This window comes from Phaenicophaeus curvirostris, chromosome 1, assembly GCF_032191515.1.
Source record: "Phaenicophaeus curvirostris isolate KB17595 chromosome 1, BPBGC_Pcur_1.0, whole genome shotgun sequence".
In the NCBI taxonomy this organism is placed as follows: domain Eukaryota; kingdom Metazoa; phylum Chordata; class Aves; order Cuculiformes; family Cuculidae; genus Phaenicophaeus; species Phaenicophaeus curvirostris.
The window spans coordinates 145729704-145754503 of NC_091392.1; the positions used below are offsets into that span (position 1 = coordinate 145729704).

At 41.5% G+C, this 24800-nt stretch overlaps 1 protein-coding gene across 3 annotated transcripts in view; it reads right to left on the minus strand.

Annotated features, from left to right (window-relative positions):
• Positions 1-17356: 17356 nt before the first annotated feature.
• Positions 17357-24800, minus strand: part of SEPTIN10 (septin 10) — a 33839-nt gene continuing 26395 nt past the window's right edge. For all 3 annotated transcript variants that reach the window (XM_069877655.1, XM_069877646.1, XM_069877636.1), the window contains exons 8-10: positions 22453-22585; positions 19568-19758; positions 17357-18221 (exon numbers count right to left, since the gene is read on the minus strand). In XM_069877655.1, coding sequence (XP_069733756.1) covers positions 18206-18221; positions 19568-19758; positions 22453-22585 — 340 coding nt within the window. In that variant the 3' untranslated portion in view covers positions 17357-18205. The remainder of the gene's footprint in view (positions 18222-19567; positions 19759-22452; positions 22586-24800) is intronic.

Sequence of the window (24800 nt, forward strand, 5' to 3'; positions counted from 1 at the left end):
AGGGCTTTCCTGCAGCCAAAAACTCTTCCTGACATCAGCAGCTCCTTCCAATGTGGTGAACCTGGCAACTACACGGCTTGGCTAGTTGGTGCCAAACCAAATAAATGAGCTGTACTAGCAGGGAAGCCAAGAGGTGATACAGTCTGGAGAAGGCCCTGTCCTCATGTCCCAGCCTTTCATGTTGCAAAAATAACTTTCCAGGCAGTCCCAGATATATTTCCAACCACTGGGATACAAGTGTCTCCCCTCCCTTCAAAAAATGACTTGATTTTTGTCAGCCACTGAGTAGCACCACCTGCCCCATGGTGCCACGGAGGGACCACGAGCCGGGCCACCAAGGATCTTACACTATGGGGATTCCTTTTACCCCAACTTCTTTCAGCAGCCCACTGCTGCAGAAAGCCTGTGTTCCCCCCTGTGTTTATAGGTACCACTCAGTTGCAATTGAGCATCTCCCTGTTTGGCTCTCTTCTTTGCCCTCACCCTATGGAGACCCCCGCAGCCCCAGGGAACAACAGTCAGCATCCCCCCAGCTTTGCAAGGGAGTCACAGAAAACTGTTTCCAGCACCAATGGCTCTTTCACGCCAGCCGAGATGTGACACTGTTTTTATGAAGGCAAAAGGAACAGTCTTTGGCAGCAAGGTTGCTGTCACCCATGGGGGCCCCCTGGGGAACACAGCAGCTCTGGGGAGCACAGCTAAGTGATGGGGTGGAAGAATAATGAAGCCACTAAGACAGGAGGGAAGGGAGGAGTGCCTTCAGCTTACTGTCAGAGAAGAAAGATGTATTAAATTTGCATTTCCTATCTGCACAATAGCTTGGTAAAGCTGATGACAATCATCTCAGTGCATGCAACACCCCAGAAGCTCCCAGGAATGCAGTTTTGGGACGTACATGGCAGCAGAGGAGGGCAGTCTCATCACAAGGAGAGCATGTCCTCTGCCACTCCACCTAGCCAAGCAGGACCACAAGTGCGTGGGGATCATGGTACCTGAGAAGGACACAGGCACAACCCTTTGGAGACAGGGCAGCACTTGGCAGTGCATCTCCACCTGCTGAAGGGACACACACAATACCAGCCTCGAAGAAACATGTTGGGTGCCCAGCTCTGCTGTGGAGTCAGCCTGAGAGCTGAAGCCTGACATCACCACTGCCATCCCTGGCTCAGGTGTGGGAACCCTGCCCCACATCGTTGTTGCTTCTGTAAGGCTCTCAGAGCTGGCTCTCCTGTTCAATGCTGCACAACCAAAGGGTCTGTGAGCCCTCTTTCCTTTCTCCCCAACAGCAGCAGAAAGGCATTCACTTTCCCTTCCTCATGGATATGTCTAATTTACCCTCCAACTGCCCACTGGAAAATCAGCCTAGCAGATAGGGGGACAATTTGTTAAGGGTTTCCCCCTCCCTTCCCCAGATAATTGCCTGGGATGTGCATTAATGGAAACATAAATTGACTGCCACTCTGCTAAATGACAATCAGGTTTTGTTTGACAGAGCTGGGAAGTATCTTATCCTGAACATTGGCACCAAACAATCTAAATGCAAATTGCAAAATGTTTTGGGGTAAGGAAGCTGTTTATCTTCTGATGAGGATACATGATAATGCAGAAAGGGGAGAGAATTGCCTTTCAGTTCCTAAAGGCTATCAGAATGTGTGATGGTTAAACTGTGCGGCCAGTGTTTACATATTATTTTAATGGACCATACTCAGCTCTTTCTTTCAAGAAATCACTTTTTTTAAAACAAGATGTGGCATAGTAGTGTTTCAGCCATATTTCAGCAATTCTCAGGCACTCAGGTTAGTGTGGAAAATGACAGAGCAGCCACCATTTCAATCCTGTTATGTCTATATTGCTCTAAGCTTGTTCTCCTCTGATGAAACACATTGTGGTCCCTCAGAAAGGCAAAAAAACACTTGCTGCACTCCTGGCCTATTTCTCATGTTGGATTAGCAGATATATACACAGCAACACTGCCTAGGTATGTCCAACACTCTTACACAGGAACAGTTACAGGACACAGCTGAAAAATGAAATGCAACCAACCTCATCAGCTTCCTGAGGTCACCATGTGCTAGGAGTTACCTCTCATGCTGGTACCATGTTGGAAGCGCGGCAGCAAAAGTCAAAGCCTTCAAGCCTGCTCAGTGCATCACTCTTGCACGTTACTTCAAGCCAAGCTCTGAGATGAGGCAAGGTGGGTACTGGTTCACTGTACCATGCAGGCATCCACAGCAGCTGCCCATGAGGCCATGAGATCTGCACTGGTGTTTGTACCAGGTGGCACTTTTCACAGGAGAGGCCATAGTTCTCTTTAGTCTTGTCCTGAAGAGAAGAGGGGTCTGGGGCAGCTTGGAGGGTTCAACAACTCAAAGCTATCAGCAACTCACAGAATTGGTCTCCTTGAAGTTTTTCCACTGGAAGTTTGTATCCTAATCTTCTCAGAGATTGATTTAGGCTTCTGCATTTATCCATAAATTAAGGAGCAGGTTTGAGTTTCCTCCAACAGTTTTGCTCATCTGGGAGGCAGAGGAAGGAAAAGATTAATGTGTTATTTTTATTTTCTGTTTTAAATATGCCTCATGCAGTAAAATGTGCAGGAACCTCTACAAGGCAGGAAAAAAGCAATAGATCTGGAAAAGTGACACAAGTTATGTGTATATAAATTGTTGTGGCCTTAGACTATTTAGTGTTGAACAGCCAAATAACTTACGCAAATCTAAAATTAAAAGGACATTCAAAAGTAAGTGAATACACTAGGGTAGTCTGGGCTTTTAGGAAGGGAAATCAATGAGCAGCAGTTGTAGCCCAATCTAAGAGGGCTCTGCTCTTGATTCAGGAGGCAGCTAGGATTTCAGTTTCACCCACCAACTCTGTTCATATGACTGAGACCTTTAGAGACCAGCCAGGCATCCCTCGAAAGGGACTCATCACACTGTGATGAAGAAGGACTAAGGACAGTTTTGCAAATCCAGCCAATTAATGAGTCTCTGTTTAACTTGCTTTTGTTAGAAAATACAGCTGGTGATTTTCAAAAGGCTTTGATGACCTGGCTGCTGACCTGCAGCTCTTGTGAGCAGGTGAGTTGAGGAAAGCTGATGGTTATTGCTTCTGCCAGCAGTGAGCTGCACCCAGCAGTGCTGATGGCTGCACAAGTAGAAGATGACAGATCTTGCCTTCACTACTATGATAAATATATACATAAAAACATAAAACATACACAGACATATATATGAATATAGACATACTTGTGTATTTATATGTATCAACATCACTAATTTAGTACCATCCCCTAGAAGAGCTGGGCATTCTTGCCAAGATCTTACAGTGCTGCAGCACTCTGTGCCATTTTGATTGATGCTATTCTAGCCGATCCAGGGCTACCTGGGCTTGCAGTGGAGGAGATTGTGTTGCAAAAGTTTCAGATGTCAGCTCTAAAGCAACACCAGGAACTGGAAAGAAGCTAACCTGAGACTGGAGTTGTGATTACTCCCTTGCCTGAGAGGCACAGCCTTTCTGGTAGCTTCTGAATTTCCTCCAATGACCTCCCACTGGTTTGGAGGTAGCAATAGTAATCATTCAAGAAATTATCAAATGCCCACACTTTCTATTAAAGTCAGAGGACTCTGGAACAGGCACTTTAAAAGGAAAGTGAAGGAAAACATGAAATCTTCCTTCCTCAACACTCTAGTCCTCATAGAAGAGCTCCTCATTAACTAGGGCAGTGTTCATTCATATTTAAAGGCAGAAAAATGTATTTTTGAGTGTTTCCCATGGTTTAATATGAAGAGCTGTTGCAATACTGCACCTCCATCCATTTACCCTGCACAGAGGACAGTAAAGTCCTCTGGAAACAGATACCCAATTAATGCTAAATTTTGCCTGAGACAATTTGTTAAAAGCATTGCTTCACTTTGTCTGAATAAATATTCATTAGCTGAGAGAAGAGAGAGCATGAGACAGAAAGGGAGAGTAACTGGGGAGCAGATCAGGTTGCCAGTCACTGCTCTAGCAGGCATTTGGCTACTTATACAAAGCAGAGAGTGGCAGCAAGAGTCTGAGGCACCTTCCAGTCCCCACTCCCCAACTCCTGGAGATCAGCCACTGCTCTGGGACGGGGGCCAGCAGCTCAGGAAGTTGTCACAGGGATGTGGAGAATCTTACCACTACCCTCAATATTGGCTGGTGCCACATCAGACACTGATGGACACACGAGCGGCTGGTAGGGCAGCATCTCTTGCCTCCCCTGAAGCACTGGCAGGCAATGTCTGAGGTTCAGCATGAGCATGAAGAGATAAAGCAGCCCACAGCACTTCAGTCCACCTCCAGGAGTGCTCAGACGAGGCTCATCTATCAATAATGTGATATTTTCCCCACCTCCCTCTCCCTGTGTCTCCCTGGGCAACAGTGGACTCCCAGTCAGCACTGGGCTGGATGCTTGCTGACACCTGTGGGCCCCAAAGGAGCTGGCAGGTAGGGCTTGGCTCTTGCTAGAGACTTACTGGGAATGAACCTGCTGTTCCCAGGGTGGGGGTTCTCAGCACAGATTTGGAACAGGTAAATGTAGGTATGCAAGTCCACTCTGGGCCACGGTGGGGGGGTTGCAGGCAAGGCCACTCCTGGAGTGACCATAGTTTGAGGAAGAGCTACCCAAGTCACCCCATTTTCTCACCAGCTACTGCAGGTTCATGCAGATGCAGAGCAACTTCTGTTGTGCAGAAAAGGCTGCTCCGTTCAGCAGCAAGAAAAGCAAATTGTACTCTGGCACTCCCACAGGGTAGCATCCTACTGTTTACAGTGCCAATGAGGTTTGTAGCAGCACAGATTTGTTCCACAGCCCCACTGCCTGCGGCCAGCACTGCATCCCACCTGCTCAGCACGCTCCTGGTGGAATGCAAGGATGCAGTCTTGGTGGTGACCAGGGGACAAAGGAGCTGCTGGCCCACTCTCACCGGGGCTACTCGGAAAAGGGACAGCCACCCAGCACTTCGTTAGTCATAAACCACCCCTGTTAAATGGTTATAAAGTGATTGATTTTTATCTTCAGCATTATCTTGCTTTCTAATGCTTAGTTCCTAAACTGTATTAGTTTTCACACGCATTAATCTCCTCGGCTTGATTGGCTAAATTAACATTTTTGAGGACAGCTGAATTTTCTTTCTTTAACTTTTTCATGGTCAAGCAAATTCAGGGTTGCGATTTTTCTCTCCTTCCCAGATTTTCCTTTACTAAAATAACAGAAGCATACACATGTACATCCTTGTAACCCAAGCATCAGGGAATTTTCCTTCCTGAGCAATGCTGATTTTTGTACTGAAGCCTTCCTACCACATCGCATACATTTATAAAATCGGAAATTGGCTGCACTGAGAACATAAGCATGAGAGAGAGAGAGAAAAAAAATTTATGAGGGACTGTCCCTCATATCAATAAAATCTGCTGGATTTCTCCAGGCGGTGTGTGAAATATAGCAGGCACATAATCCACCCAGCACTAAAAGGCTATCACATGACTCCCTGGCACCTCAGGAGCTATCATTTTCAATTAGGAAAAAAAGCCTCTGGCATGCCGTGGCGATGGCAGAAGAACTGAATGCAGTTAAGGCAAAATTTAGTTTCATTATGGCTTGATGCAGATTAGAGTTCTCCTTTGTTATCACACCACATCCCTCTGTCATCATGTGAGAAGCAATGTGGCAGCACAGACTTTTCCAATGGCACAAGCACAACCGTAACTGAATTTAGGAGACCCTACAATAATGTTTTTAAGAGGAGTACAGCACAGAAAATCTTTGTAGCAAGTCTAAAACTACCAGTCTCTCTGAGCAGAGTGCAGTAATTTAAACATTAATCTGTTTCTTGGGTGCTGGATAGCAATGCCAGTAATCATTTGTGGATTTAAAAGCTGACTGTTTTCTATTTGGATGGGTTTCAGGCATGATTTTAGCCTCTCTAAGCCATTGCCTTTCCTTGGACCAAACTATGGTAATATGAATTTAAAAATCCACCCCTGGTGCCTGCTCCTTTCCCTCTTCTGATGACATGAAGTGCTCATATGATGCAGTAGCAAACTGAAGGAAGACACAGGGCCATGCCTGCCTCTGACTTAATAAAATTGCAGCAAATCCAATATATTACTCAGAACACCTCTTATACATCTCTACTTAAATCTCAATTGTATCTTAATAAGCATAACTCAGTTTGCACCTCAGCTTTTCATGAGTTAATCAGCTACAATATTGACTTCTGTTTATTAAAGCATTTCTCATATTTTTAACCAAATATATTTTTCAGTCTAGCTCTGGATAGGTGATTTTTTTCAAGTGCATTAAATGTTTCTTTTTCTTCCTTCTTCTTCCCTTTTCTCAAAGGTTTATTAAGTGATTTCAACCCAGGGTGAGAGATGAGAGCTCTGATCAGCCCGAATGCTGCCATGCCTGGTGCCAGCATCACCCCAACACTGAGACCACCCTACACTTTTGCCTCTCTGGGCTGAGTAGGAGCTGGGACACACAGAGGGAAGTGGATTGTGTGGAAGGCTTTTCCAGCATCCAGGAGATGTTCAGTGAGAGCACAGTTCCAGCCCAAGGACAATGGAGCTACACGGGACTACAAACCCACATGGCAAATATGAACAGGAGAAAGAGAAAAGCCAATGGTGCAGAAGTAGGACACACCAGGACCCCCCAGCAGATGAAGAACAACCACGGGCTTATTTACTGATGCAGATGTTTGGTGGGGTTGGGAATCTGGCTGGCAGAGGGGTGTTCCCTGCACTGCCTTGCTGCCAGCACTTTGTCTTCTGCAGTCTACAATAAGAGCTAACATCCCCAAGTCCAGAGCCTTTATCCCTCCACACCTGTATAACCAGAAAACCAAAGCAGTGCTGTGGTGGGTCTCCAGGAGCATTTCTGATTTCCCCCTTGCTGTAGCATCTTGTGCTGAGGTCCTTCACAAAGAGAGCTTGGACTCAACAATCAGTGCAGCCACCCTTGAGCTACCAGGATTAGGGGTTTCTTTCATCTCCTTTTGCTGTCACTGCTCTTAGCCCAGCTGCTCTTGGCCAGGAGCACCAAGTTCTTCCTAAACTTCACTACAGCCCCAGCCAGCCATAGAAAGGCTGCAGGGAAGCTGTAAGAGTGTGGGAAAAGGAAGGGAGAGAGAATTAAACCATAGAACAGAGCAGAAGTCCCTGGCAGGGCACGTGGAAATGGGTGGTCCCAGTGGTTCACAGCACGCCTCCTCCACTACTCCCCTGGGATGGTCATCGATGTGGTTGCCTGAACATGCTGATGGCGAAATGCCCCTAGCGGTAACATCCAGGGGAGTGGAGATGTAATGCAGATGGTCGCTGCTCAGCAATTCCCCCTCCCAGCAGAGCTCCGAGTCAACCCCAGTCCACTTCTGTCCTCCATCCCTCATGACATCTGAAGCTAAATACCTGCTCTCCATCCCTGTAACTCCATGGGACCTGTGAAGCAGTACAGTCACAAAGTAGACAAGCACATCCATCAGCAGCAAGTGCAAAATATCTCCTAGCTACTAATATATGGCCTCAAGCTCCATCAGGGGAGATTTAGGCTGGACATTAGGAAAAAATTCTTCACAGAAAGGGTCATTGGGCACTGGAACAGGCTACCCAGGGAGGTGGTTGTGCCACCTTCCCTGGAGGTGTTTAAGGCACGGGTGGACGAGGTGCTAAGGGGCATGGTTTAGTGTTTGATAGGAATGGTTGGACTCGATGATCCGGTGGGTCTCTTCCAACCTGGTGATTCTATGATTCTATATGATTCTATATTTACCCAGCTCTTGTGAAAAAGTAAGGGTAGAATTACACTAAATGAGCACTCTTCCTGCTCTAATTCACCATTTTTTGACTGATCAGACTGTATGCAACTAGCAAGATGTGCTTTTCCTCTAAAATAAAGGCCCTCAGCACAGATGTGTATGCACAGTCACTCATATAATTGCCCACACCTCTGGCTCTTATCGCCTACTCAATTTTTGTTCAAGCCTAAAGCAAGTCCTAGTCCTGAGACAGTAATCACCAGCCTATCCCATGTCGTACAAAATGGTAAAATTTTGGTCTATGATAGCTGCTCATATTAGGCCCAGACATGCCCCTGCCTACCTGCCAGAGTCAGACCAATTGGTATGAGCAGTGTCCCTTGCTGCCTATCCCGGCTGTAGCAGCTGTTATTCAGATGCTGTCCTTCCCAGAGCGTCATTAGGATGCCTGAGTTGTTAACACAGGAGCCCCCCAAAAAAATCCTTTTCACCAGCTTGAAAGATGAACCTGACATGGCAGATGAGTGTTGAGACCAAACTGACCCACTCATGCCTGAGAACAAAATGTTTCATTGCGCCCAGAGGAGCAATTTTTGCAGAATAAAATGAAATTACATGTTTTATTTCATTGGGGTTTGTTCAGAAAGGAGAAGAAAATGCTTTCTCTTCAGGGACCTGTAGAAAATTGCCATTTAGGAGCCAGGTCTCAAGTACTCCTTTTGCCTTTGACAGAAAGAGAAAATACTCCTCCTGCCACTGCTGACTTTGAGTTGGTGAAGGAGTTTTTCTTCTACCATTTTCTGCAATGGGACTTACCATCCTATTCTCTCCCTTCAGAGGACCAGATACAACCCCTCCAGTCCTACAAGAAGTCATGTCATATGTCCAAGAAGGAATTCCTTTCTTCTGAAAAGGGTGTTTCCTGTTGTTTTACCTGGTTATATCTGCACCTTTAATATCTAGTTTGAACTGTCTCCTAACCTATCCTGAGACGCTGCTACAGAGCAACGCATCAGGAAGCAGAGAGCATCCACACAGTGCCTGACAGAGCCAACGTGCCTTCCAGATGCAGCATCAATGCACCAGGGTAGGGACTTTAACTGTGCAGTTTTTACTTTGAAGGATGCTTTGGGGATGTAAACCACTGAGTATGTTACTACAGAGCATTCTTTTCGACTTAGGTAATGCACATTTTCAACTCTAAGGTTGAAAACCTTCAGCAGAAGATTTAGTGAGCAAGCGGCTAACATGAGAGAGGAAGGATATGCTGTTATGTCTAGAATTAAAAGAAAATAAAATGTGCACAGTGAGAAAATGCACTGTTAAACTGGTCCAAATCAAAACAATTTCTCATATCTTTGACAACGAAGACAAGACAGAAAAACCTCAAGAGTCTTTGTTTTCAACATCTGTGTTTTAAAACATACTGTATGAAATTCTCCACCTTGGGAAGGTCAAGATTTTCACTAATATCAGGCCATTCCTGCCCCCGTAGCAATCTTCTTTGCCCCCCATCCCCCCAGGGCTACCCAAGCTAAAGACCTCATCCCCATTATCTTGCCTTTCCCATCACAAGCTGCTGCACTTGCACAGACATTAAACTGCCCAAGGATTTTCCATCCCTGAGTAGTAAAATCCTGATGGCTTTTTAATTTTGGCTTCATAAAGAAGGCTTTCACAGCCTTCCTTTCCCTGGGAGTTTGTTTTTATGCTTAAACATAATTTTTGGCTTGCAGTAAGACAAAGCTCCAGGAGCTGCAGCCTCTCTAGGATGGTTATTTAGCACCCCTCACTGGCAGCCTCCATAAACTAAACTGAAAATGGGCTTTAAAACACAGAGGGAAAAAATAAACAAAATGTGTACCAAATAGAAGATCCAGAGAAAACCAGACTGAGAGCAACTACAATATCCTTTCCTTCCTAATTTCCAAGAAATTACATTTTCAGCAGAATTTTAATATTATTTAAAAACATTCTTTCCTGCAAATAGATCTGGTGTTTCAAAAAAAAAAACGAACTGAAATCCCTAGTCTTACATCTATTTTTTTTTCTCAGCATCTACATGAAAATCATAGAATCATAGAATAACCAGGTTGGAAGAGACCCACCGGATCATCGAGCCAACCATTCCTATCAATCACTAAACCATGCCCCTTAGCACCTCGTCCACCCGTGCCGTAAACACCTCCAGGGAAGGTGGCACAACCACCTCCCTGGGCAGCCTGTTCCAGTGCCCAATGACCCTTTCTGTGAAGAATTTTTTCCTAATGTCCAGCCTAAATCTCCCCTGGCGGAGCTTGAGGCCATTCCCTCTCATCCTGTCCTCTGTCACTGGGGAGAAGAGGCCAGCACCCTCCTCTCTACAACCTCCTTTCAGGTAGTTGTAGAGAGCAATGAGGTCTCCCCTCAGCCTCCTCTTCTCCAGGCTAAACAACCCCAGCTCTCTCAAATGTTTTATTTGAAGAATATTTTTAGTAAATTTAAATCATCAACTGGGTTTCAGGTATTGAAGGTGAGCAGAGTAAGGACAACATCAGAAATATGCACCTAGAGGATGACTCAATCTGTGTTTCTCTTACATTTGGCAGTTGTAAGATCTGGGATAATTTTGTAGTGCTTCTGTCTAAAACTTGACTGAATATTGGAAAGAGTAAAATTAATTTATTTGAAAGCATGCACATCTGTAAATTCCCCTGCAGATTCTTGGATGAATTGCTTGCCATTTTTAGTACTTCTCAACTTCATTTCATACCAAATAGGAAAAGTTTTGGTTTCTTTCTTTCCCAATGAGTCAAACTCACTGATGCACCCACAGCCTTCCAAGCTGCAAAGGACAGGCCTCAAAAACTGAACATAACACCTCTGCATGGAGGTTTTGTCATTCTGTTAGAGAGCAGGGAATTTACAGCTTCAAGTGTTATGTCCAAGACATGACATTTACACTAGCACATTTTATAAGAATTTTAATGCTATAAATAATTTTTTTAAGGCACATAGGATTGTATGGGGGCAGGGGGGGAGTTAAACACCCTATGCAGACAAGTTTAAAAACATGACATTTAGCAATGAGCATACTAGGCTGTAATCCCTTTATTTGTGCACTTACAATGACAGCAACCCAAGCCAGATGTTTGCAGCAATTGTTAAGTCACAGCTTGCAGTGCAGTATCTTTACTTATTGATCCAATAAGCTCTGCCACTACACAAAATCTGTTATAGCGTTCAATTATCACTCCTGAACTCCCAGGCAATATTCAAAACATATTATTGGCATATAAGCCTTTATTGGCGAAATCTCCTGTTACATCTACCACAATTACATTTCACTTACCAGGAATGTTACCAGCAGTGTCCTCAGGTTATTATGATCTGTAGTTTCTGTGATCATATTTTCAATAACTGAATTAATCAACTGAGCTGTTTCCAGTCCCACTAGACTATTAGGAGAATAATTCCTTTGACACCAAGATAAATAACATGTAGTCTTTTAATCAGTATCTTATTTTCTTCAAAAAACACTGAGCATCAGTGTTGCTAATTATCTTCAACCTTTGGCTCACTGAACTGTAGTATCCCAAAGACTCTTGATACATCTCACATTAGTTCTAAAGATTTTTTCAGGTAGAGAATCCAGGCTAGACACAGATCTACCCAACTCAGATTTGTGAGAGAGATGAACAGGTTTTGAGCCTTTCCTTCCACCCTACCTGCCCACAGTGCCCCAGGGAAGTCATGCCACTCTGTCACAAGATGCTTTCAGTCAGATGGTTTGGTAGTCTCCTCCTCTTCAGCCACATAAATATGAATAAAGTCTTCATCTGCATGCTTCAGCGGAAAGCAGTTTGTGCCTAGATACCGTCCATTTGGTTAGAAACTGGCTCAGCCTCTGCCAAAGCCAGATCAGCGAGGTCAGGGATGAGCCTGAGGTTGGACCAAGGCAGGAGGATATAAGTGCCGGCTACCAGAGCCAGAGTTCTGTCTTCCCAGAAAGGAAATTGTTAAAAGCAGGGGGGGTTCTCCCCTCCTTAAGACTCCAGACCCTCCCAGCAGTCACACACAACCACCTGCCTTCCCAAAGAGCATCATCACTCAGCAACCTGTGAAAGCCCAGCCTCATAAGAAACTATGGGAGATACATTCATAAATAATTTCAGAGTACGAAGAATTTCAAAACCACCCCCTTGCTCTGCCTGACTTGGTACAGGGATTTAAAATAAGCTTTCTGGCCTTTCAGATAATTACCTTGTCCACCATGCTTGGGAGTTTTTGAGGTAGGTTTTCTTCATCTCCTGTGGAAATACTTCATTTAGTACAAACAACTACATCGATACTGGAGCAATGACTAAAATCTGACATGAAATGAAACTTGCTCATTTTTTTCTTTCAGGATCATTGCATACTAAATACATACTATCTCAGTAAAGCTGAAAAGCATTAGGAAGATGGTCTGACAACTCTGGATAAATTACAGGTCAGCAGGGAAGACTGTCTTGATGAGGATACAATCACAAACACTTCAGATCCACACCATAGACCATGTTGCTTCAGGAGCCTCAGTGTGGTTTTGAAGACATGAAATGTACATGAGTATCTCTCTAAAACCTAAGTGACCGAAGGCTAGAAGTAACAGCATAAAGCATTTAAATTCTAGATTTGTGGAAACAAAGGTCCCATACATACTCAAAGTAGTCAGAATTCAGATTGCTTCATCCTCCTCCTTACACAGAACCACCCTCCACAAAAGCTCCTCTGTATTATTTATCAGCCAAAACAATAATAGGTTTGAGAACTACATAGGGAGCACAAACCTATGCTTAGTACCAGCAAAGGATGACAGCCCAAGTACCTAGTCCATCACAAATTTTCTTTGGGACTGTAACTACATATTAAAAGCTATGATGGATTTACTTCTACGGCTCATTTTCACTGAGTAAGTGCAAATAAAAAAAATAAATCTAATTATATTTGAAAATCTGAGCTCTACCCACTATGGGTCTCATTTTCTAACCATAAATGCAAGCAGTACCTTCAAACTTCTTACTATATTTTGTGAGAGCAAATACATCAAAGACTGAGAAGCAATCAGAAGATACTCTAATTTACCTAAGAGACTTTTTTCCTTGAGAAGCTAACGTGAGCAAAAAAAACCCAACCTTCTGTACCTTTGGAGACATATCAATCTCAAACTCCATCAGGATAGAAAATGAAATTATTTCTCACATATAGGTATTTGCATTGTGCATTTGCATGTTTTAATTTATTACGGGTATAGAATGATTTGACCTCAGGGCAAAGCGTGGTTGTCTTTCATCTACTGTGAATAAAGTCATAAAAGAGCACTAGTATTCTGTATTCCTTTGCACAATCTATCAGTATTGCCTGCTGTGTTTCTAGATGGTAGGTAGTAAGAATTTTTCACTGGAGCTTGCAAGTCAAATGAGTCTTTAATGCCATGACAGGAGGCAAACAAACATTAGAGGAAAGCCTGTCACAGAGTTCTTCTACATGACTCACTTCCCTGGCTACTTGCACACCTCATCAGACAGCTCAGCTGCTTCTAACAAAATGCACTAGTATTGTCATGTTTCCCCACATGGCTAAAAGGAACAAGGGACTTCACACTGCCAGGGTGAGGCAGAATGGAGCACCATCTCTGGCATTCCAAAAAACTAATCAAATAACTGTCATCTTAACAAAATAGCTGTAGGCAGAAGCTATGAAAAATCTACTCCAAAAAGTCTATGCAAATACCAACATACTCTGAATTCTCTTTCTAAACGCGCTAGTTATTTTCTTTTCACTCTCAGTGGGTGATGACTACCAGGGTCTCTGCTTTGTCTAAGCTTTGGGTGAATGAGTCAATGTGTTCCTGAGGAGGGAAGGACCCGTTCTGTATTTCCACCCCATGAGGACAGAGGAGTAAAATTTTACAGGTTCTGAGAGCTCTGCCTTGCAGTCTCTTCTCAGTGGGAAGGATCAGCCCCTCCAAAAGCATTCAGCCTAACAAGGTCATAAAGATTTCCTACTCCCAGCACAAGGGAATGCAGCAGCTGTGGGCAGGTATCAAGATCAAGTGTTAGACATTAAAACAGTCTCTTGAACAGCCTGGATACCACTCTTTGCTAACCGTGGCACTCGTGAGTGATCGTTCTATACCTCGGCAGGTAGGAGTGAGATACATCTCACTGTGTCTGTACATTTATTAAAAAAATATGGATCTGTACACTTAAATAGGAATGTATCTAGATCTTACACACATAGATAAGAAAACTAGAGAAAAGCAAAACTCTGCTGAAAGACAGAATTTAATTCCAAAACTAGTAGTTTGATGGGTTCCTTGTTTATTAAAATTAGTCTAAAAAACTGTGATACATACAAAATGCCAAGAGAGATGACTATGTAAAGATTGCAAGTATGTGTACCCCCAAAATAAATAGATACTTAAAGATATGATGCCAAAAAACTTTTGTGTAGCTCCATAATACTCTTTTTCAGAAGGTTTAAGGCTCAAAGGATGGTCACCCAGAAACCTCCCTGAAGCATCTCAATAGTATTACCTAACAAGAAAAATGTACTATTTTCACACACATTTCTGGGAAAACTTTTAAAAATATTTTGGATGAGAATGAAATGCAATTGTGTTATTAAGTTTACAAATTACAAAGACCGATTTCAGCATTTTAATTCCCTCACATTTATAATCAACCCCATGAGCTGAGCTCTCATTGCTCTTACTTTTGTGCTGCCTCCTGGGCTTACAGCTTTGTTTCTACAGAAAATAGGTTAATATTCTCTCCTAGCCCCCCCGATAAAACAGTTTCAACTACAAGGAGCTGCTCAGGGCCAGCACCACAGCCCTTTCTCCAAAAGCGACAGCCATGCTCTTCAAGTGCAACCTGGTGAAAATCGTGCCAAAGCCTATTTTTCTGGTTTAAAATTCTACACGGATCTATCAGTGTTTTGTTGCCTTGATGGTAGGGCCTGGATTTTAAGAAATGTATTTAGTAAAGAAAACAAGAAGAGTCAGGTGTCTCAGCACTTTATAAAAATCTGGTTATGTAATTTACCTGGTTATGAATTACACTAGATTTCCCTTAGCAGTGATGCACTGAATGTGAATTACACCAGTCTTCACAAAGGTCTTGGAAAAATTAGTAATTTTCTTTTGAATGTTTTCCCTTCTGCATAGAGATAATGTTGTTGCTGTTACAGAAGAGGCTCATGTTTCCATAGGTTAAAATCATAGAATCATAGAACATTTCAAGTTGGAAGGGACTTATGGTCATGGAGTCCTGCTACCTGCTTCTTACAGGACTACTTAAAAACTAAACCATATAAGAGCATCAACCAGACCCTCCTTGAACTGTAATAGGCTTGGTGCTGGGACCTCTGCCCTGGGGAACCTGTTCCCATGACTGACTACCCTCTCTGTGAAGAATCTTCTCCTAATATCCAATCTGAACTTCCATTCCCTTCTTCCTATCACAGTTCACCAGAGAGAGATCGTTCATATGGTTGGTTATTCCCCAGCTCTCTTGCCTATTCAGACCTCTCTATAAGGTCTCTCTGCCCTAAAGGGAGACCACAGCTCCTCCCAATTTAGTATCATTGGCAAACTTAATGAGCATTCGATTCCTGCATCAGGATCATTTATAGAACACTAAAGAATACTGGCTCTAAAACCTGTGGAACCCCACTGGCTGCCAGCCTGATGTAACCTCATTTATTATAAACCTTTGAGACCAATCTGTCAGTTAACTTTTCACTCAGTGTATTACAGACTTGTCTAGTTGTGTGCTGGATATTTTGTCCAGAAGCAAAGCTAAAATCCAAATCCCCCACATCTACTGTCTCACCTTGATCAACTAAACGGGTGACCTTGCGTAAAAGAAAACTGAGTCAGTTAGGCAGGACTTTCCCTTCATGAAACCTGTTGGCTATGACCAAGGAATATGGCTATGACTCCCAGTAACCTCTGCAATTTTTACCAGGCACTGAAGTGAGACCGACAAGCCTGTAATTCCTTACTCTTCTTGAGACACTAACCAGCTTCCAGTCATAGAATCATAGAGTAGTTGGGTTGGAAGGGACCTTAAAGATGATCCAGTTCCAACCCCATGCCATGGGCAGGGACACCTGGCAAACTTCAATTAAACAATTATGGAATCTCCCATACTTACAGATGACTTCCCACTGCTTAAATGAATATCAGGGAACAGAGAAAAAAAACTCACTGTGTCTCTCATTCTGTGCTACAACTGAACAAACTCCCTTTAATTGTCACCTGTTCCAAAGACCTGGACAGGTGCTAACACCAGTTTTATTTTGCTGCTGAGTCCTGCATGGCGAACGTGTGCAACTGAACATAAACCAATTGTGACCAAGACATGTGGTATCCATGCGGTACTATTCGTGGTTCCCAGCTGTTCCCAGCAAAGCACGTCCTCTAGTACTGGCCAGTGATGGAGCTATCTAGGTCAAACAGTACTTAACCATCTCAGGCTTTTTCCTCAGCAAAGTCGTTACACTATAGACAGCTAAATCTGTCTTTTGATGTAGTTCTGTAATGTTCACGAAGAGCTGGGCTTGAGCTACTACAGCAGTGACTGGGATAATCCATGGTGGGAGAACTGAGTGCTGACAGTACACATCACTCAATTGTAACTATATTCTGCTCAAGATTACTTGATAACGCTTCCAAACCTATGGCTCAGATCGAAAAAAAAAGGATTTTTTGGTTTGTTTTTTTCATTTGTCTGTTACCTCCTTCAAGGAGGCTGTATCCCTTGTTTCTACTCAAACAGATGCAAATGGCCCAGTCAATGGTACAAAGCAAAACAAAAAAATACAATCTTTCATCAAGCTACATTTTGCTCAGGCAAGAGCAATCAGACAGCAATCACAGTGCCTGGCCATGGCCCATTTTCTTCTCTTGAAAGAAGTATCTGTAATATGCTGATTGAGTGTGCAGGCTAGATGGATGTCTCCTCTCAATCATTCCCTTCCTATGCTACAGCCTGCTGTGCCTGTGGAGCTGATGGAATTAGCAGTTCGATTCTTTCCCAGTCAATGAAGCGTTCATGTATTTTAGTATCTATTCCTTCCCGTTGCTACAGAATTGAAGGAAAACGACCTTATAGGATATGGGTCACAGGGTGAAAAAAAATAGGAGGTGAAGCCAGTCACTGGAACAGGCTCCTCCGGGCAGTGGTCACAGAAGCAAGCCTGTCATGAGTTCAAGGAGTGTCTAGACGATGCCCTTGGTCATACAGTTTCGTCTGAGGTAGTCCTGCGAGAAGCTGGACTTGATGATCCTTATGGATGTCTTCCAACTTGAGATAGTTCATGATTCTACGATAAGTTTAGTGATATGTGACAGGTATATCACAAGTCATATTATCTTTCTGGCACAGTATGCACAAATCACCTGTTTTTTCCAATCAATAAGTCCCTTAAGTCATTCAAAAGAGATGCAACACATTTATATTTTTCAGATCAACATGAAACCTTACTCATTGTTTTTAATGAAGTGGGAGGGAGAGGAAGTAGAACAACAGAAACACGTAAGCAAAACCAATGTATTTTATTTCTATCAAGTTAGTTTTTCAGTTTTACAAAGTCACGCAAAACTTCAGAGAACTGCACCTCTTAGAGTTTCCCATTACTCATCATGGCTACTGAAAATATAAAAAAAAATATTTTGAACTTGTTTTAACCTGAAGCTCTTGTAGCTAATAGTTCCTGTAAAGTTCTGCTTCTGCTGTAATTGATCACCACAGCCACAAGTATCAAAAAGTTATAGGCACTTTCTGTGTTAAATTACTAATGTCAGATAAATTACCATGCAACAGTACAGCACTGCAAAAATATCTCTATAAATTCTGAATATAGAGATTGCACCTGAAATTTAGGACAGTGCTTGTACATAGAAGTCTACAAACCAAAAGCTGTCAGTGAAATTAGTAAATGGTTGAATGGTCAAAAGTTGTATTAAATAATATTTAATAGACTAATATACCATACAGTATGAAAATAACTCTTTAGAAAGGTTACAGTGGATATATTCACTAAATACTTTTGCACTACAGCATTCATATTAAGAATAGAACTGCTGATAGCGGAGACATTTTCTTTGGTACAATGCACTTAAAACAAAAGTAAGATAGTTACACATATATGTAAGGCAAGTGCATATCAAGGTAGACTTGTAATAGAAAGTCCATGATGACAATGACAGCAATCACTGCACCGTGTGTTTACAGATCATACTTCAAAATTCTTCTTTGGCGCATGCAGCAACAACAGATATTTTCCGGATCCTTTTTTCATAAGAAACTGCAACTCCTACACCTCCAAAAGCACAACGTGATTCACTGCTTCCTCAAGAGAATTTGGAACTATTGTTTCTTCTGTCATCAGAATTATGTAAAGCTGAGACTGAAAAACAAAAGGAAATGTATAAACTGCAACTTACTCTGAAGAAAAAATGCTAAAATGGAAAAAACAAATCTAAAATTTTCTGGCGTTGAGAGTTACTCATAATCGTGAAGATAACTTCTGTAACTAAGAATTCTGCTTTCACATGAAATTCCAGAAAAAGGAGACTAAGAAAAGGAAGTCAGTAACGTTACTTGAAATGTAATCCATTTCAGCAAAACCACCAGCAGGCTGCTAGCATACACCCCAAATACGTCAAATATCTTGATGATATTTGTGAAAATACATGCACCCCTTTAGCTTCTAAAGTTTTTCGTAATGTAGCCGTTATGAATAATTTCTGTACCAAAAAATCTGCTTTCAATTACAGGAAGATATTAATCAACAAAATCTTATCTGCAGTAAAGTTGTAATCTATCAGGAAAGGAATTCAATAAGTTATTGACATCTGGATTTGAAGGAGAAAAAAATTAATTCTATTTAATTTAACGTTTATATATGAATACTTAATTCAATGTTTATATATGAAGAAATTGGTTGTGTTATTCTGGAGATTAATTTTGAATATATTTCTGAAATTTCATAATTTATTCAAGCTTTTCTTTTGGGAGTGGAAAAATAAATAAGTGGGCAGGAAGGACGAAAGTAAAACATTTATCATGTCATATTCTGCACTTCTGTAATTTTACAAACAATTCTATCAATCTCTCTCTTCTCAAAAATCTGTACTAGGAAGACACATCTAGTATTACGGGACAGCAGCAGACTGCTTCATAAAGCTAACATATCCTACATTCAAAATCTGAGTGCAGCAATCAAATTTCTGGAATTTCCTGGGTGAATTTCTCTTCCTCTCTAACTTAGAATCATAGAATAACCAGGTTGGAAAAGACCCACCGGATCATCGAGTCCAACCATTCCTATCAAACACTAAACCAAGCCCCTTAGCACCTCGTCCACCCGTGCCTTAAACACCTCCAGGGAAGGTGACTCAACCACCTCCCTGGGCAGCCTTCTCCCTTTCCCTCTTGCTGTTAGTGTACATTCACATTCTTTTCATCTCTGACATCAAATCACAGAATTTCAAGTTGAAAACCTTGTTTCCTTCATGGAAAAAGAGAAAAAAAAAGAATGCTCATAAAACACACAGCAACTACTCTAAAGGTACATCTTAGAGCCAGTGATCCAAACACAAAGGCATTTTACACACTCCAGTCTTCCTAACACATAACAGAATAGAGGCATGTTTGTATCTTTTCTAAAAGATTACTGGAATTCACATTACAAGAGTGATATGTGAAGAATTTTTTTTATTACTACCTCTGATGACCAGCATCATCACTTACTTTTTGCGATCCTTGTCTCTCTTCAAACTAACAATAGGAGTAGAGACAGATGCTTGTGACTGGAGTAATTCAGCATTAGATTTCTTCTCAATAAACATAGCTATTTCATCTTCAAGAACTTTTTTCTTTCTCTCTAATTTCATTTTCACTTCTTGATGCATTAGCATACGATGTTCAAATTTAGTTTGTATCTGTTTAAATAAAGTACAATAAAATAATATTTCCCTCTAGTAACACAAGGTGGCGATATCACAATATAAAAACCCTCTGCAATGGAACAGTAAAACCTACCTCAACTTGTATTAAAACTCATAAGAAATTGCAGTTCTCTCCTAAAACTATTAAAACTAAAAAACAGCAATCCAGGAAAATAATATCAAATTGTTCTTATAAAAGCAAGGCTAATTCACACAAAAAGTACAGGTGGAAATCATGAAACGCACAAAGTGAATGTTGGATTTATGACTATATTTTATTATATGTTTAGAGGCCTTTAGCAAGGAAACAATTACCAAGAGAAGTATTAAATCAGAATCTGTCAAGTAGAATCTACTTCCCTAAAAACATGTGGGCAAGGAATCATATGCATGCTAGTTATACAAGTACATATTTTAATACATTTATTATTTTAATAGGTATATTAATTACATTTACATATTAATATACACAAGCACAGTTAAGTCTGGTTGGGGGAGTTACTTGTTGGCTGCCAGAATTTAATTGCTTTTCTGTAGTAATTGTTCTTTGGTTGTTCTTTTGACATATTAATGGATTTTACTCTCTAGATGCATTTCCATTAGTTGAAATCCACTGTGAACTTGTGCATGACAATCAAAGGGTACTTCACTCTTCCTCACCTCCCATTTTCCTACACAGTCTCCTAGAATGCTGTGTTTGTACCCATCTATATTGCTGTAATTAAATCTGAATGCAGATATACTTTTATGTAAGTCAGACAGGCCGATTTCCACGTTTTGCAAAGAAAGAACTAAGAAACAACGAAGATTATAAATGTAACAGATGCCTGTTCTACACAGTAAAGCTGCCAGATTTTATAAACATGTCTGTGTTTATGTATGTATACTACTAATTTATTTCTTCCATTACAACCATTAACAGAGGCACTTATAAAAACACATGTACCAATAAAAACATTCAGGGTAGAAACTTCAAGGTCCTACATGACTGTATATCTTGGGAGTGGTAATGCTGCACATTGCACCTACAAATTTCCTTGACATGAAGCATGTGAAAGTAATCTTAAGTACAACAGAAAACCCTGATTTTCTTTAGTTACCAGACACACATACACACTTCTCAGAGAATAAGCAGCAAAGGTATATGACAAATGTTCTTTAAAAGCGATGGTATGATCACATTTCCACGTGAGGAACTTGGAAAACTAATATCCATAATTCAACTGCAATATGCAGAGCTCACAAACTGTCTGATATAAATCACAGAACAAAAACAAAACAAAAAGTATATCACATACTGTGTAAGATCTAACTGAAGCTACTTTGAATATGGCCATGCATTGTTCCAATTAGCCTCATATTGAGAAGGATTGAACCTGGTTTTCTCCACAAGTAGGATGGAGGTCTTAACAAATTTAGAAAACAAAGTATTAGGCCCTCTTCTTACTTAAAACATGCATCTGAACACCTCACAAACTCCAACGCTTTTGCTGGGAGGTTGAGGTACAGAAAAGGATATTAATAAATATACACAGGTTTCCAGTTTCTATCAAAACGGTATTTGAATAGAAATAAGAATGACCATGACAGAGTCTGCTAGAAAGTAGATAAGAAGATCTTTCTTTGCCAGTCCAGCTTGATAGGACTAAATCTTCAACAATATATTCAAAAAAAATGTTCCACATACCCAAATATTCTTTAAGGAAGCTGAGAATAGTTGAGATTTTCAAATCAAAACAAGAACAACAAAACAACCCCTCCCCGCTACTTCTCAACCTCTCAACATGAGAGTTGGGCTTATACTTAATAACTGAATCTGGAGGTCATACAAACATAGATGCCCCCCTCTCTTGGGCTGAAAAACAATCCATGGGATTTTTTTCCTGAAATCTTGGTTTTCACAGAACAACCCACTGTGCTGCTATGGCATACCGATATTTCTCAGCATACTGCTACAGAAGACAAAGAAACATGCAACCATTCTATTCATCACTACTGTATTTCGCAATATGACTTCCTGCTCTACTGACTCATCCCAGCTATGCACCACAGCCTTTAGGCCATAAGCTCCCTACTTCCAAAAAAAACACTACCATTTATAGAATCATAGAAACCCTTAGGTTGTAAAAGACCTTTAAGATCACCATATCTCAACTGTAAACCTAACACTGCCAAGCCACCACTCAACCATGCCCCTATGCAACATATCTACATGTCTTTTATATACCTCCAAGGATGACGATTCCACCACTCCCATAAGCAGCCTGTTTCAATGCTCGACAACTCTTTTGGTGAAGAAATCTTTCCTAATAATCAATCTACACCTCCCCTGTTGCAACTTGAGGCCACTTTCCCTCATCCTGTCACCCAATACTTGGGAGAAGAGACCAGCACTCACCTCACTACCACCTCCTTTCGGGTAGTGGCAGACAGTGACAAGGTGTCCTCTCAGCCTCTCAGACTTAACAGCCCCAGTTCCCTCAGCCACTCCTTGTAAGACTTGTGCTCTTGTTTCCTTGTGTTTAATCAATCTGCTAATCCGATCGATCTGTAAGTCTAATTTTGATTTTAAGCATTACTGCCCTCAAAATATTAGGAAATTATAAATATCAACCAGTAGTAATTTTGCTAAGAACTTAACTGTTCCAAAACTTAGCAAACCAATGCAAGACAGACAGGCATGCTTACCTGTTGCTCTGCTTCTTTCAACATTATTTCTTTCTCCTTCACTCTCTGCACAAACTGTTGTCTCATCTCCTCTTCTTTTCTTTGCATTTCAAGGTAGAACTCGTGCCTCTTTGCCTCATAGGCTTCCTGCAGACTGAAGTCCAAAAATGTAAGCAAGTCTCCAGCATGCTGCTTTATTCAATATGGAAAACCAACAATCTGGAACATTATTTAAACAATTAATATTCATGTGAAATATAAATTTTTACAGCTCCCCACATAAAAATTTGTAAAGACACCTAAACAGTAGCAATAACTTCATAAATTTTTATTTAAGTAAACAATCCTGAGTAAAATTATTTACGCTTACAGTTCCTGTAAATAGTGCATCTTAAGAATCTGATGCTCTAAAAGACCTAAGTTATAACTTTCTGTCTCCGACCCACAGATACCAAAACTACCAGAAAAAATAGCCAAGAACTTCTGCATTGTGAAACCGCAGTTTTAAAATAGGACATTACAAACACAATACATCTGGAGCATTAACACAACTAACAAACCAACTATTCCTGTATGAAAAAGAAAATAACAGGACCTTAATAGGACCTTCAAAATATACAGAGCTTTCTTTGTGTAATGTCTACATTTAAATACGGCAGAGTTACATTAACATAGAATAAATACAATTTCCTAAGTAGCTCAACATCCAAAAGACAGGGCTACTTTCCGACATGCACCAACCAAACCTCAAGACTCTGAAGAAGCTACTATACTGCACACATACTACATTTATATGTGAAATTGTATAGGAGGTGTAAATTAGTGCAGTTCGCAAATACTCGGCAACAGAATTAAATAACAAGTAATTAAAACTTTTCCTTACTCTAAAATATGTCTCCCTGTTTTGTTTAAAAAAAAAATAAAACGTTAATCTAGCAGACATTTCAGTATAGAAGACAATTCTTTTCGTATAAAAAACAGGTACTTGAAATTGAGAAATTTCTTCCATATCAAAGAATATCATAGCAAATTATAGGTATCGGTAACTTTTCCATGTATTACTAGAGATTGAACATTTTCAGGGTCTATACCACCACTGCTATCACCACAGTGCTGGCATGGGAAGTTCTGCTTTTCAGGGAAAAAGGAAGGGAGATCTGTACATAGATATTCTCATACACCAAAGAGCATCTTACCTTTGAAAAGCATACCAGCTTAATTACAGAATATCTTCCAACAAAACATTTACCACAATCTTCTCTAAGTCAGAGAAGCTCATGAGATTCAATGAGGCCAAGTGCAAGGTCTGACATCTGGGTCAGGACAATCCCCATTTTCAGAACACAATGAGGGATGATGTGATTGAGAGCTGCCCTGCAGAAAAGGACTTTGGGGTGCTGGTCGATGAGAAGTTTGACATGAGCTGGCAGTGTGTGCTCGCAGCCCAGAAGGCAAAGCAAATACCCAGGCTGCATCAAAACAAGCGTGGCCAGCAGGTCGAGGGAGGTGATTCTGCCCCTCTATTCCTCTCTTGTGAGACCTCATCTGGAGTCCTGTGTCCAGTTCTGGAATCCTCAATGTAAGGATATGGAACTGTTGGAACAGGTCAAGAGGAGGGCTACAAGGATGATGAGAGGGCTGGAGCACCTCCCATGTGAGGACAGGCTGAGAGAGTTGGGGTTGTCGAGCCTGGAGGAGAGAAGGCTCCGAGGAGACCTTATAGCGACCTTCCAGTACCTGAAAGGGGCTGCAGGAAAGCTGGGGAGGGACTATTCCTAGAGTCTTGTGGTGATAGGACGAGAGGGAATGGGTATAGACTGGAGAGGGGCAGACTTAGACTAGACATTAGGAAGAAATTCTTTAGGATGAGGGTGGTGAGGCACTGGCGCAGGTCGCCCAGGGAACTTGTGGCTGCCCCATCCCTGGAGGTGTTCAAGGACAGCCTTGGGCAGCCTGACCTAGTGACAAGTCCCTTCCCACGTCAGAGGGTTGGAACTAGATGGTCTTTAAGGTCCCTTCCAACCGAAACTATTCTATGATTCCAAGTCACAAGACTCCAGAGAGGCAGAATCGGTGGATCAGAGCTGTGCTAATGGTTGCTTCAAAACCAAAAGGATCTGTCCAGAATCTTGTGGGACACAGGGTTTATGAACAGATCAAAACATGGATAATGTCCTAGCTCTTCATTCTGGGACTATTATCTTACATTTTTCATCTCCTCTAACACTTCCTGAGTGCTGACTAGTCAGCCTCTCCCAGTTAAAGTCAGTGTTCTTTGCATGTATCTCATGCCTTCCATTCTGATGTAAAATCTGTATGCATATTAAATATTTAAATTTGCTTTATATTTTTAATATACATGCATGCTT